The following is a 14,427-nucleotide window of genomic DNA, read 5'->3' as shown; positions in this document are numbered from 1 at the left end:
TTTCGCACCGTCACGTGCCAGGCTACCTCGAACATTCAATCTCGCCTTCTCCAGTGTGCGGCATGCACACGGTGGCGTTGCATTTGGCAGGCCGTTAATTGGTTTCTCGCCTAAGCTTGCCCCAGTGGTTATGCGCCCCTTTACGTTTTGATTTTACGTTCAAAGCACCTTATGTACACGAGGTGGGTATGATGGCGTGCCTGTGTAAACAGACAAACAAACACACTTTCACTCTGCAAAGTAACGTAAATTAAAAATGCCAGCGGCAAGAACACTCGGCGACAACCGAATCTAATGTTATGTGAAGTTTGACCACTCGCTATACTTGTGTTACCGCGTACTTACGTCACCACCTCGCCCTACATTCCAGAGTAATCTTTGATGCTAGGTGATATTATAGAAAAAGAAAAAAACGGCCGTGGCTTAGCTTGGTTAAGCCTGGTGATTGCGAAGCAATAGTGACCGTAGCGCCCCTGGTGAGAGGAGCGGGAGTTAGGCCGCCGTTGGTGGCTACCGCCTCGCCTCGCCTCGCGACGGCGTGAGATGAGGCCCCGTTTTTACACACCTGGCGTGACGTCACACCGACCGTAGCGTCCCTGGTGAGAGGAGCGGGAGTTAGGCCGCCGTTGGTGGCTACCGCCTCGCCTCGCGACGGCGTGAGATGGGGCCCCGTTTTTACACAGCTGGTGTGACGTCACTCTAGGTCAAGTGGTTTGACGTTACGCAGCGAGGTCACGCTAAAGGTCAATGGTGCCTACCACAGCCTCGCCACGGAACGGGCTGAAGTGCGACCTAAAGTAGTATTGCTTCGCAATAAAAACATTGTACCGGTAACGGTAATCTGATTAGGAATGTTAGGAACATAAATGGCAGCAATATTTGAAAAATTTTGGATACAGTAGAGTGTCTTGTCTCGATCAACTTGGTATCAGAACTAACCCGGTGAAAGCGTTCGCGGGTAAAAAAAATCACGCAGGAATGCCTATGGGAGTTGTCCAAGTATGCGTAAGCATTGTGCCACTTGCTCATTTCCACGCTGTACCAGTGTCGTTATCAGTGGTATGAAAATTGATCCGACCAGTACAAGTGACAGCGCTGCGGTGACAAGAACTTGTACGGACGGCGGCGCAAGGTGCATTGATAACGCAAGCAAAGTACTGCAAGCGGCGGTGCCGCGTACGGTGGTGACTTTCGGATCACGATAAGCTGTGCTCGCTCTTCAGCGCCCTATCCATCCACGTCGAACCATTATTAACCGTGATCAAACGTAAACACTGGCGGCGGCTGCATATGGCATGGGCGCGCGGACCACATCTTGAAAGCGATCTTGAGACGTATCTTAAACGCGTATTTGAGACTGCATCTTGACGACGAAAAAACTAAGGAATGTTAATCAGGTTACAGCTTTCGCTGTAAGAAATCTGAAAAAGGAGCAAATTACTGCTGCTGCCTTCTGTATGGCGCGTACCCGCTTATCAAGTTGCTTGATGTATAAGCTTCTGCTACGTCAGCGTAATGCGCCGTGCTGCTGTACAGCTGGTTCTAACCTCGAAACAGCTCTGAATGCCGCATCTAGAAAGGAGATAACGTTACACGCTATACTTATAGCTATTTTTGTTTTCTCTTCATTACTGCGCCCCTGCTTAATCTAATGACCAGTAATGTGGTTGCGGCACTTCTTTAATGCCACAAAGCCACAGGCCTCACGTAAAAACATATAAGCAAAAATCAGTCGAGAGTATTCACAAAGTGAGCGCCAGACTATGAAGTCAACCTATTTTTCCTAAGAGCCTGCAGAGAGAGAGAGGTACAGAAATGCGACGGGAAAGGCAGGGACGTTCACTGAAAAGGCTTCTCGTCTGCTACCGCCGCACTGGAGGAAGGGTTAGCGGAAATGGAGGAATGAAAGATTAGCGAACAAATAAAGCAAGAAATTACAGCCCTACATAGTGAGTAGCTAAATGTATACGCTAGGAGTAGGCACACGCCACATTTCGATATAGCGTTGCGTTTTCAGCGTCCTGCCGCTAAGGTAAGTGACGCTAGGGACGTGAATTGAATTAGAACAGATCAAGGAATGACGAAGGTGTCTCAAAGGTGGGAGGCGATGGAATTCGGTGTGTTTCTGCGGAGACTTGGGCGTGAGATTGGGATGTGTAAACCGTATAATTTGTTGTGAAAACCACGCTAGAGCCGACACGTTTCATCGACGTAAACTAGAGGTTGGATCGCCTTCCAACTTTTTCGGATCAGTTATCATCATCATCGCGGCTCTCAGAATAAATTGCATGGTTCGCCATCAGCCATCAGGTATGTCACATTTTTAGACAGCACAATCCTCGATATCAGCCTACGAAAGAGGCTCCGTCTCGTTTTATTTTTTTATTTGGTTTGGGGGATCATGAATCGCCAAAACGGAAAGATGGGACTCAGCATTCCTTACGCTTCAGCATTCCTTACGGTATTAGCACCTATGTCACCTGAGAGCGCGATGGTATAGTGAGCTCTGTTATGAAAGGAGAGAAAGACAGAAGCATGCAAAAAGAATAAAGGTAATTATATTTCATTTAGAAAGGATTTTTAGTAAACGGCCGTGCTCCAAGCACGGTCACAACTAGCTGTGCATTATTTATTTTATTTGCGTCATGAAGTTCCCTCAGCGGGTATTATAACCACCTAATCAACGAATGAACAACCACCAAATTCATTTTTAGGCAGTGTTTAGTTTATAAAGTGATCTTGCGGAAATTGAAACCTAGGCAACGTTTCATTCAATAAAAAGCTCGCATCCACTTCAGAGTGGCACAAACCTAGTAAGGAAATCCGTGCGTGTTTTATAAGAACCCGTCTGCATACTTCTTGATGTTTTGTCGCTTTTGAAAAATGGTCACTGAGCTCGGGCACACATACATTTGTGGCAAGGTGAAAACCGCGCACGTTGCACAAATTTCACTGTCCCTCTAAACAAGGCTATACACATTTTAGTCTCATACTAGCACACAGAAGGCGGAGGACAAGAACGCTTCAAAGCTATCTGTAACGAGATTTCATTCCTCGCCACACTGGAAGTACAAGCGAGTCACCGAGGTGACATCCTTTACGGAAACACTGTTTGTAATGTATGCAAGTTCCATCTGCGTCATTAAGACTTTATTGCAAAATAATGGCTCGACGCTCTCAATTAACGGCTGTTTGTTCAGTGTACCACACATGCATGAAGAGTTGCGAAACATGGGCGATTCGCGGAACTCTTTTCAGAACGGGTCGTGGGGTCGTGTCGTGCCAGATCGACCACCTGGAACAACGACTGTCCTGAGACGAACGACTGAACTTCCCTGTTTTTTTTACCTATGTGTAATACGCTATACAAGTCAACCCTACCTCATATATATTCCGAGTCACGGACCCCCTCATTTCTGATAGCCGTATTATGTGTACGTGGAGCGTGACCGTGCGCTCTGGATGTAGCCTCGAGATAAGGGCGTTCTGTACACCGTCAATCGACAGCACCGCCTCGTTCAGCCGCTTGTGCTGCGCCATGGAGTCATTAGTCACTGCAATCCATTCGCAGCAGCCGTGCACCGTAGCATGGCTTCAGTGTCGATCCACTGTGGCTACGCGTGTATTCATATTGCGTGCGATTGATGGGGGCGCACGTAAAATACAAATTATGCGATACAGACCCTGTATATAAATACGTACCAGTAGTCACTGCCAGCTGTTCGGTGCGTCGTCCTTATGCGGTATTTTAATGCAAAGATTTCATGGCAAATTCCACCCACCCACCTTTCTGTAGCGACTACCCGACGACTTTCTGGCCTTTATTTTGCGTGTGTGTCGGCCGGTCCCAAAGCTTCTGAAGCCTAAGAATCTGGGTCTGTCCCGAAGGGCAATAAGTATGGGCCCCACGGGTCGCTAGGTATGCGCCGTTGTCTACCATCCGCTCGTCAATGAACCTCTTTAAAGCCAACTTTGGTTCCTTCGTTATCACAACAAACATTCTCTTCATGAACCTCACTGCACGTTTGCTACCACGAATGTTCATCAGCAACTGTTTAGCAACATGCAAGAATGTCTAGCAACTATCTGGCTTCTAGCGACTACATTGTCGTTTTCGTTGGCCGATACCCAAGATACAGTGCAGCCTAAAAATGTGGGCCGTTGACGAAGACAGTGTTGTCTAAAAATGTGGGTAAATCCCCAAGGGAAGTGGGAATGTCCTCCTGGACATGCTCCACTACGAATGTGCCGCTGGGTACGTCCCACTGGGTATCTGTCATCCAACGAATCTTTGAAGCCAACTTGGGTCACTGGATACGACAACGACAAACAAAATCATGTGCTACACTACACATCAGTTCGCAGCAAGTCAAAAATCATGAAGCGCTCGCTGTAGAACAGTTGTAACCACGATTCATCGGAACCATTCTCTGCCACACTACGGATGCTTCGTATTACATAGACATCATCTAAAATTAGGTTTCGTTTATTTTCATTCTACTTTTTAGAAATGTGTGAACGGGAGAGAAAGCAAGTTGGGCGTAAACCTGTACTTTTATTTCGCCATCGTGATGTGTCCGTAGAATCACGCGGTTTTTTTTTTTTTCTAGCATGCAAATTGAACGCGTGAGCTATTCTTCCAAATCGTGTTCTGGCGTTTAACGACCTTATGCAGCACATGGACTAAGCTGCGCCAGATTCAAGGTGTCAAAAGTTGGCAAAAATTTTCAAATTGCATTGCTGCACAGAAGGGCGCCGTAGCTGAAACTCTAGATTAATTTCGACCACTTAGGGGTTCTGTTAAAAAAGCCTACATTTTTGTAAACCAGAGTTCGTGCAGTTAGTGCGGAATTCTCTCCAGTGCAATAAACGTGTGCTCTTTTTAAAACTCGAGCCATGCCACTCATGAGCCCGCGCGGCGGTGGCATTTCCTGCCGAGGTGAGTTTACTTTGCAAAGCTTTCTGCAGCCTTCTTGCAACGTACTTGCTTGTTGCGCACTGCAAGCTGTGAAACTTTTCTTAATGGAGTCCCTCCTCAACAAGTTTCCCATACTTAGGTTGCGTACTAGCTCCGAACTCGAACTAACTTCGCGCTTGGTTCATGGCCTCCGAAAGACCCGGTAATCTTTTTTTCTTTTTACCGTCTTCAAACGCTACCAGAGTTCTAAAGAAAACCACGATTTTTGCCACGTAAAAGCGAGCTACCGGGGAGCTCACGAAGTCTCGAAAGCGCACTGCGCGGGCGGGAGAATTTAGTCGGGCCAAGGGTTTCGAACAGCCGGCATTTCTTGGCCACAGCACGGCGAGCGCGCGCCGATCTTTGTTCGCGCTCTCTCCTTACGGTCACTGCCACTGCAGGTGTGGCTGGCAGCGCGGCCCCGTTTAGTCCCCCCCCCCCCTCGGCCCGTCTCCGCTTTTCGGGGAAAACGGCTTTTTAATGCGGTCGTCCCCGCGGTCATCCGAGCGAGCCAACGAAAAGCAGCACGTCGGTGCGCACGCTTCGTTAGGCCTAGCGGGCCAGCCGTTAAGCCTAACCAGGCGTCGTCGCCGCCAAGCCGATTTTCATTCGCGGCACGCGATGCAAGTATGGCTCCCGCTGTTTCTAGCAATCTCAGTAGTGGTAGTACACGTGTCGCACTCTATGAAAAGCGTCGCTGGCGCAACCACGCACGGGAAATTATTTAATGAGCGCTAGCTCTTCCTATCTCCCTCATCGCGCCGAAAAAAAAAAGTGGGCTGATAGGGCTGATACACCATGTCGCGGGCGAATTTCTTGGTGCTCCTTTTTCACAGATCATTGGCTACACTTTTGGACTTTTACAGGGCACGTGTCCTCGCGACCCGTTTCCCTTCACTGCCAGAAATGGAGGCGATTTTGTACGCAGGAAGAAAACAGCTTCTAATGCAGTTTGACTCACTCACGCTGGTGCTAAACGTTCCAAAACTTGCTTGAACGCTATCACTGTTAACTTTTTTTTTTGCTTTCGGAAGCGTGCCCTGCATAATATCGGTTGCAGCATTTCACTGTGCCAAACTCGTATGCTTTAAAGTTTAGGCAGCCTCTGAGGAAGCGTGCGCAAAGTTTTTTTTTATGTGACACCTGGGGCAAGATTCTCTCTCTCTCTCTCTCTCTCTCTCTCTCTCTCTCTCTCTCTCTCTCTCTCTCTCTCTCTCTCCAAAAGTGAAATTTAAATCTTACGTTCGCTGCCTTTATCCACACGAGTCTCGGCAAGTCTGCCATTGTGGGTGGTACAAATCACGAGTTCAGTGGAGGAGGACAACCACAACAAGAAGTTTCGAGTCGTTAAGATTCAAGCATTGCGCTGTACCAGTTCTTTCTCTTTTTACATCCTCCGAAGATTGGCAGGTAAATCGGACGCTTTACTAGAACGGTGCCGAAGCTGTGTCCCCGCTTTCACCAGTACCAGCAAATAGACCGATATAATCAAGTAATAACATTTTATTAGAGACAGCAAGAAATCGAACAAGCATAAACAGAAGTTTTAAAGAATAGGTTAGAGCTGGCTTTAAGTTGGGCGGAAATTTAGTCATAGATTTCTGTTAAATGAATAATTGTTCGATTAAACTGTACTGCACCTGCATAGAAACAATGGGCTCCGCAGTGCGGTTCAACGTTCGTGCTTTCCATAAACTGTGCCAGTTCAAACGGAGAAACATTAAAATGACGGCGTCTTCATTGGGCACAATCAAATGTCGAACGACATACGGATTTAGGTCAAAATTTTCCTTCGAAATCCTTTTAAGCATGTCCCCAAAAAAGAAATTGCAACTTTACAACTGAGAAAACAATGCTCTATCATTTCGGTACATCGCAGAAACAATTTAAAAAGGGGGGAAATTACAGAAATGTTTTTTTTTTGTGCATCCGAACTTTATCATCTAAATTTTCTGTGCAATTTAAAGGAAAAACACTTCCGGCATAGAGAGAGGCATCTTGCGCGCCCATTTAAGTATGTCGGGGCTTTGCAAATCGGTGGCAGGTAAAGGGTCAGCGTCAAGAACATGGATATATATTTCAATTTACAAAGAGACCTTCCTATACAAATCTGTGCTTAAGCCAAAAAAAAACGTCGCAAACCATGGATGAAGTCAACTATCCTTAAAATAATATCTAAAAAACAATTATTATTAAACATTTTTGCAAAGAGTCGACGCACATGATTTGTCGCTGTTTAAATCACACAATTAAAAACTGAATGCTATACTGAGAAAGGCTAGAAATGCCTACCATTTTAACATATTCGGCAGCATTACCGTTCAATGGTTCGTCCAGAGTAGATTTGTACCATATGGTATTGACCTGCCAGGCTAATAGAGCCTTAGACACTACACAACAGACAACGTGGGAAGAATGGGAGGCGGCCCTGTCCAGCTCAACCCTCGAGGACCAGCAAACCCTCGTAGAAAGAGCCAGGGCGGTGGCGTTAGACAACGTGATTCCGGAACAAGTATCTGAACACCCTTCCCCTAACTCCCCTCCCCTTTTGCTGTCAATAAAACGTTTTCATCAGCATCATCATCTGGAGCAAATTAAGTTTACTATCAGGCAACGTTTTGTGAAACACTGTAGATAGCATTATGATTGAGGGTGTAAATTAGTGGCATTAAATTAGAAGATAAATTGAATGATTACCTTACTACATTAATGGATAGTACGTATGACTCTGGAGTGTTAGATATCTATGACTCCTCATATATACAATATCTTTATTTCCGAGTGCAGCAATTCTGAGCTACTATCAGCATTGAGGCGTATGAAGATGGGCAAGAGGGAAGACGCATTCAGTCTAGAAATAGAGCATGTTCTTCATATTATTGAATACATCTGCTCAATAATGACTTATTTATACAATTTTATTAATCTAGGTATAATTACGCTTGAAATGAAAATTGCTTGTTTTCTTGTAGTCCATAAATCAGGCTCCAAGGATGTACTCAGTAACTGTCGACCAGTATCTATACTGCCAATTTTGGAAAGAGTACTTATTTTTCTTCGCCTGGTGGAGCCTTTAGATCTGTTTGAGGCAATTACCGCCAAATAGCCTGGCTTTCAGCAAAAATAGTCTACAGAACTGGCTCTTCCAGGCAAACTTAATTATTGGTAATATTGAAAGTAGAAAATTACGCTAGAAAAATACCTGGATTTCTCGAAGGCGTTTGACAGAATAAATAATGTGACACTCAGAAAATTTCACTGTATGGCGTGCGTAGCACCGCGCTAGATTTATTTACTAATTATTTAAGCGACTGTGCTCAGCGCGCCTCTATAGGTAGTGCAAAATCAGCCTATAAAACAGACACGCTGTTCCCAAGGGGAGCATACAGGGTCTTCCAGCTAACTTTAGCCAGAATTTAATAATATGCAAATGCCACGTAGCTGGACAGAACAAAGATAATGTTTTCTGGTGCTTGAAGATACTCAAATTATTTTTTCAGTCCGGATAATTACTGTTAAATGATCAGCTTCTCCAATGTTATAACTAGATCAAAATTATCAATGAGAAAATTGTAGAGCTACATGAAAAACTCCCCGATAGAGTGGGAGAGAGAGAGAGTAATATAGGAAGGCAGGAATGTTAACCAGTCAATAGTCTGGTTGGCTACCCTACGATGGGGAAAGGGAGAAGGGGAAGCGGGAGAAGGGAGAGAGAAGGTGTACATACGTGTACGGACAGCACTTGAGTTCTGTTGCTTAATACGCGCGACATAAAAGTGTTTTTCCAAGGGTGAAACAGGCCTGCAAATGCACGCATAATTGCCGCGCGACGGGCCGCTCGACGCACTGTAACTGCTATGACCCCTATAACCGCTCGCTCTAACCGCTATAACCCCTATGACCGCTCGAAGCACTATAACCAGTATAACCCCTATACCTGCTCGAGGCACTATAACCATTAAAACCCCTATAACCGCTCGAGGCCCTATAACCTCTATAATCCCTATAACCGCTCGAGGCACTATAACCGTTATAACCCCTATAACCGCTCGAGGAACTGTAACCGCTATAGCCCCTATAACCGCTCGAGGCCCTACAACCACTATAATCCCTATAACCGCACGCGGCACTATAACCGTTATAACTCCTACAACCGCTACAGGCACTATAACCGCTGTAACCCCTACAACCGCTCGAGGCACTATCACCGTTATAACCCCTACAACCGCTCGAGGCACTATAACCATTATAACCCCTACAACCGCTCGAGGCACTATAACCGTTATAACCCCTATAACCGCTCGAGGCCCTACAACCACTATAATCCCTATAACCGCTCGAGGCACTATAACCGTTATAACTCCTACAACCGCTACAGGCACTATAACCGCTGTAACCCCTATAACCGCTCGAGGCACTATCACCGTTATAACCCCTACAACCGCTCGAGGCACTATAACCATTATAACCCCTACAACCGCTCGAGGCACTATAACCGTTATAACCCCTATAAGCGCTCGAGGCCCTACAACCACTATAATCCCTATAACCGCACGAGGCACTTTAACCGTTACAACCCCTACAACCGCTACAGGCACTATAACCGCTGTAACCCCTATAACCGCTCGAGGCACTATAACCGTTATAACCCCTACAACCGCTCGAGGCACTATAACCGCTACAACCCCTACAACCGCTACAGGCAGTATAACCGCTGTAACCCCTATAACCGCTCGAGGCACTATAACCGTTATAACCCCTACAACCGCTCGAGGCACTATAACCGTTATAACCCCTATAACCGCTCGAGGCACTGTAACCGCTGTAACCCCTACAACCGCTCGAGGCACTACAACCGTTATAACCCCTACAACCGCTAGAGGCACTACAACCGCTATAACCCCTATAACCGTTGGAGGCACTATAACTGCTATAACCCCTATAGCCGCTCGAGGCACTCTAACCGCTATAACCCCTATAACCGCTCGAGGCACTATAACCGTTATAACCCCTATAACCACTCGAGGCACTATAAACGTTATAGTGCCGATCGCACAGCTAACGCCTGCGCTGCGCCCCTGTCGCGGCAACACACCCTGCACATTATGAATAATGTTCAAGTCGTAATGCAAGTAAATATTTCTTTGGACCATGTATGACTGCCCGCTTCATTTTTTTATTTTGCGACCTTTCCCCCACAGTTGATGTATTTACTCTACGGAATGGGAGCAATGTCGAGCCTCGGAACCACGACGTTATTTTTTTTTCTTTCCTTCTTCTCTCCTCGACCACGTGATAGAACTGGTACTATGTACTCGAATTATTTACATGTTTGAAAATAAATAAATAAACAAGCAAGCGGGCAGGTAGACAGGCAAGCAAGCAGGCAAACAGATAGAAAATGAAATTGAACAACCGGTTTTCTTTCTTGCTGTATCAAGTTATTCAGTGGAAAAATAAACCAAAAGAAAATGCACTGCAGAATAAACTTCCCCATTGAAGCTCCACAAGCAGGAGCGTGCAGAGTTACCCGACGCCAAATTTAGGCTCGGTAGAACATTCACTAGATTAACTTGCAAGAATTATCTGATTATTAGATGTAAACTGTCGCGAAAAAAAGAAGGAACGGCAAACTATCTGAAGCACAAAAAGATGCACTAAACCAAGCCTGCCAGCACATGCAGGCCTTAAGGAGGTTATCTCGCCTCATAAGTTCAACGACAGAGGACCACACAAAAATAGGAAATCTTCTGTTAAAACATCGAGTATAGGTCCTCGTGCCGTGAAGAATCCACAGTACATGGTATACCGTATATCACTGTAGCCAATTACAAATTACAAGCCCTTGCCCTTCCAGGTATTGAAAGGTGGTGCGGAGCAAAGTATCAGCGAGACGCTGGAGTGCTGGTACCCCTTGTGGCCAGCAACGTGCACGGAGCTTGTATGCATGTAAAGGAACACCAAGGTATTTGGGTGGCTCGCATGTCCAAACCAAAGACCTCCGCTGTAGGGTGAATTTTTCTGGGCTCCAGAAGGCCCCGCCAAACTGTTTAGTCAATGATAGGACTTTATGGATGCTAGGTTTCTTTGCACAGAAAAGGTCAAGATCATCGGCGTAGGCCAATATCTTTTAAGTTCACGGCCCAAGGAACTAAACACTGGTTCTAAGCTAACACCTGAATACTATTCTAAACACTGAACACTGTTGTCGGCTTGTTCTCATATTTACTAGAAGGGGCTGGCGTCGTCTTACTTGCTTCGATAGCGAGAGCCCTTAGGATAGCGAGAGCCCTGTTAATGTGGCAGCGCAAATATAAATTTTATTATAGCCAAACCAATCCAGTAGCAACAACTTAATGGCGTTGTCTCAGTAGAGACCATTTGCTAAGTGCGGATAGGTAAGAGGAGGAAGAAACCGGCGAATCTTCCCCTTAATTGATCTTGGGCAAACTGAACATCCACAAACGAATACGACTCACTTCGTTTACTTCTTGAAATGAGATTGCTCGCTCGCACGTGCAAATGTTCCCCAATAAGAACAGTGTTATTCGCAAACAGAAATGAAACCTTTGCTTAAACCGATTTCCACAGCGCGCAGGATCGCGGCGTATTACAGACCCGGCCGATGGGGGTATCCTCCACCGCACACCAAGTTGAAGAAAGACGACACTGTTGCATGAAGACGGCTCCAAACGAACAATTCTCCGCACGAGATACTGTTCCACGCGATGCATCCGATTTGCTATGACTACGCCTGCAAGAAATTCTCGGTGCTGTACATTCTTTAGCATTCGGTATGGAAGTGCGTGGAACACATGATACTGCCTCCCCATGCCCCACTCCGGTGCCCCGGAGCAGTGGGGAGCATATGCTACTAGCTCGTGCCCTGAGGACCAGGTTGGACTCTTCGACCGAGTGCGACGCGTGGCGAGGGACCGCGGCGTTCTGGACTGAGGACGCCGACCACCTGGCGACAAGTATATTCGTCCGCCCTTTAAACAAAATTGATTTCTCTCTACAGCTCTCTCGACTCAGTTGAAGCTAGATGTTCTTATGTGTTCGAATCCAAGAAAGCATGCCACCTCAAGCTGCCCATTCCTGCGTATCTCGCAAGTAATATTATTTGACAAAACCACGCCTTTTCAATATTTTTCTTAGTGTTCACTTGACTGACTCTGCCGGAGAGACTAACCGTATGCTGCAGGCGTCTGAATTGTTTGTTCTTGAGAAGGAAAAAAAATACAGGAGTCATCAGGGATTGCTGAAGACCTATACTATATTTAAAAAAGAAACTGCTCTAGCCCTGCTACAAGTACTGCTCACTTTACAATTGCCTAATAAACAATATAACGTAAAAAAATATTTTTTATGAAGCAGCCAAGGGCCCACAGTGAGCGCTGAAGAAAAGAAGTGCATTGTTGGCTTCATATCTTGCGACCTACGAGCTACGACACTGAATAGAAGAAACACTCCAACTCGTTAAGCCCCATAGCAGGAGCGCTGAAACTAGATGTACAATGCGCAAGTGGCAAAACGGCTCCGTGAAATTTCGCGCCACTTCTGATTTCTCGAGCATCCGAGCGCACGACTTGCGAAACCGCAGCCTAGTTAACTCCCGGATTTCGGATAGTTTCTTTGTCTCGTGGCCGCCCAATGTTTGCAACACTTTGTCGTCGGAGCCGCGCTTTCTCCACCGTCAATGGGTGCGCCATGTGGAAATCTGTCGTGACGCAACGCTTGCACGCGAGTCTCTTGGAGAATGTGCTACACCTGGGGACGGCCATGGCTCCGCAGTTAGATTCAATTGCGTCACAACTTTCCCGCATCCGAGGACGCGACGTGCTTTTGACGTGCATTGTCGGCTTCGTTTGTTGGCAGCGCGGACGTTATTAACAAATGGGTTGCTTCGTGGAACTTCTCTGAAAGCTGTGTCGGGCGGTTTCGCGCGATTGAAGCCTGCTACTGCAGAGCGCCGCCGCTGGGAGACTATTGTTGCGGCGTGAAGGGACTATAATAGAGTCCACGTTCGATATAGCCCGCGCGCAATTGCACCATGGACGGCACACTCTTAGCATACATTACTATAGTCGCCTTCGATCGCTGGCAGTACCGATACGGGGAAACAAATGAATCGTTACGTCACACTGGTCTTTAATTTCGCAATTGTCGACTTCTGGCGCAGTGACTTCATTAGAGCTGCATACAATGAGAATAGAGTCAGTGCTTGACGTAGTCTGCACGCAATTCCAGTGGGTTGAGCCGTTAAGATAAAGTGGCCCATGATTGAGTTTTGTCCGGTCTTCGTTTCTGAAAAACGTAGTTCTTTGGAGAACGCTATTCCCCATATGAACTACCAAGAGGAACTTTGACTTCAGACACTCTAGGTTCACGCAAACGTCCAACGGGCGAATTCTCTCATTTATCTATTGATACCAAGACAAATGGAGGAAGTAGTATTAAAAAACATTTTTTGAATTCTGTGAAAGGGATCTTCTGTTCCCTTTCTTGTTATTAGAAAGCGGCAGAAAAATAAATCTTTCGGAAAGAAAATGAACAAAACAGTTCACCAATAGTAAAACTCCGCAATCATAACAATATGTTATGTCGCGTTCGATATGGGCTGAAATATCGGCGCGACAGATCGAAGGAATCCAGGACTCCCTGGTGGCTCTGATATGCGAAACATTGGTTTAATAAACACCAGTATCTTGCATCTGCGTTTAGTACAGGGTTCCAATGTCGGCGCCACCGTGCAGTTTTGGAAACCCTTCATCCACGAGCACCAATGTCGCAGCTCATTATGAACGCGACTGTACGTCGCGTTTAGTATAGGCTCACGGTTTCCTAATTCAAACTGCATTTACTAGAACAACTCAATTTGGACATAACAGATTAGTAATGCATGGCTGTGATATCAGTAGAGTGGCATTGATATTGTCTCCTAGTTACGGTGAATAAGCAAACACTTTCAGACTTAATCTAGAATTCATCGGCTGAAGCTGTGCCTGAAGTCCGTATAATTTGCTAGGGCAAGTTGCCGGGCTAGTTAATTTGGATTCATAATAAAAACAGGCCCGAAAGTCCGCTCCGGAACTCTCGGGGATTGTTCGGCATGTGTCACGCCAAGTCCCTAAAGGGGAGATCGACAGGTGTGTATTAAAGGTGTCGGCGTTCTCATGTGAGTCCGCTCTCCGGGCGGGTAGTTTTCGCTAACTAGGACAGTGAAGTGTTTGAAGGATAAGTCGCTCTCTCTGGTACCGGCAGATAAGGGGAAAGCTTTCGCGGTCATGCGTAAATCCAAGCAAAGGCGGCGGAGGCTATTCATTCTGTTTTTGATACCCACAATGAAATTTCGCTGGAAAAAGTCCGGCCTAAAGCAAAAGAAGCTTTGCAAGAGGTTTAATCTGTAAGGCCTGACCGGGTTGATGAAAAAGAACAAAGAAATAGAATTAGAAGTATTCTTGATAATG

General features: G+C 46.1%; 1 protein-coding gene across 1 annotated transcript in view; it reads right to left on the bottom strand.

Moving 5' to 3' along the window:
- Positions 1 to 2,471: 2,471 nt before the first annotated feature.
- LOC142559209 (uncharacterized) overlaps positions 2,472 to 14,427 on the bottom strand; it is a 32,994-nt gene continuing 21,038 nt past the window's right edge. The window contains exons 2-5 of the mRNA XM_075670839.1: positions 9,662 to 9,806; positions 9,493 to 9,500; positions 9,382 to 9,446; positions 2,472 to 2,506 (exon numbers count right to left, since the gene is read on the bottom strand). Of these exons, the coding sequence (XP_075526954.1) occupies positions 2,472 to 2,506; positions 9,382 to 9,446; positions 9,493 to 9,500; positions 9,662 to 9,806 (253 nt within the window). The remainder of the gene's footprint in view (positions 2,507 to 9,381; positions 9,447 to 9,492; positions 9,501 to 9,661; positions 9,807 to 14,427) is intronic.

The sequence above is a fragment of the Dermacentor variabilis genome, chromosome 10 (assembly GCF_050947875.1).
Source record: "Dermacentor variabilis isolate Ectoservices chromosome 10, ASM5094787v1, whole genome shotgun sequence".
NCBI lineage: Eukaryota > Metazoa > Arthropoda > Arachnida > Ixodida > Ixodidae > Dermacentor > Dermacentor variabilis.
This window is presented reverse-complemented; position numbering and strand designations above follow the sequence as displayed.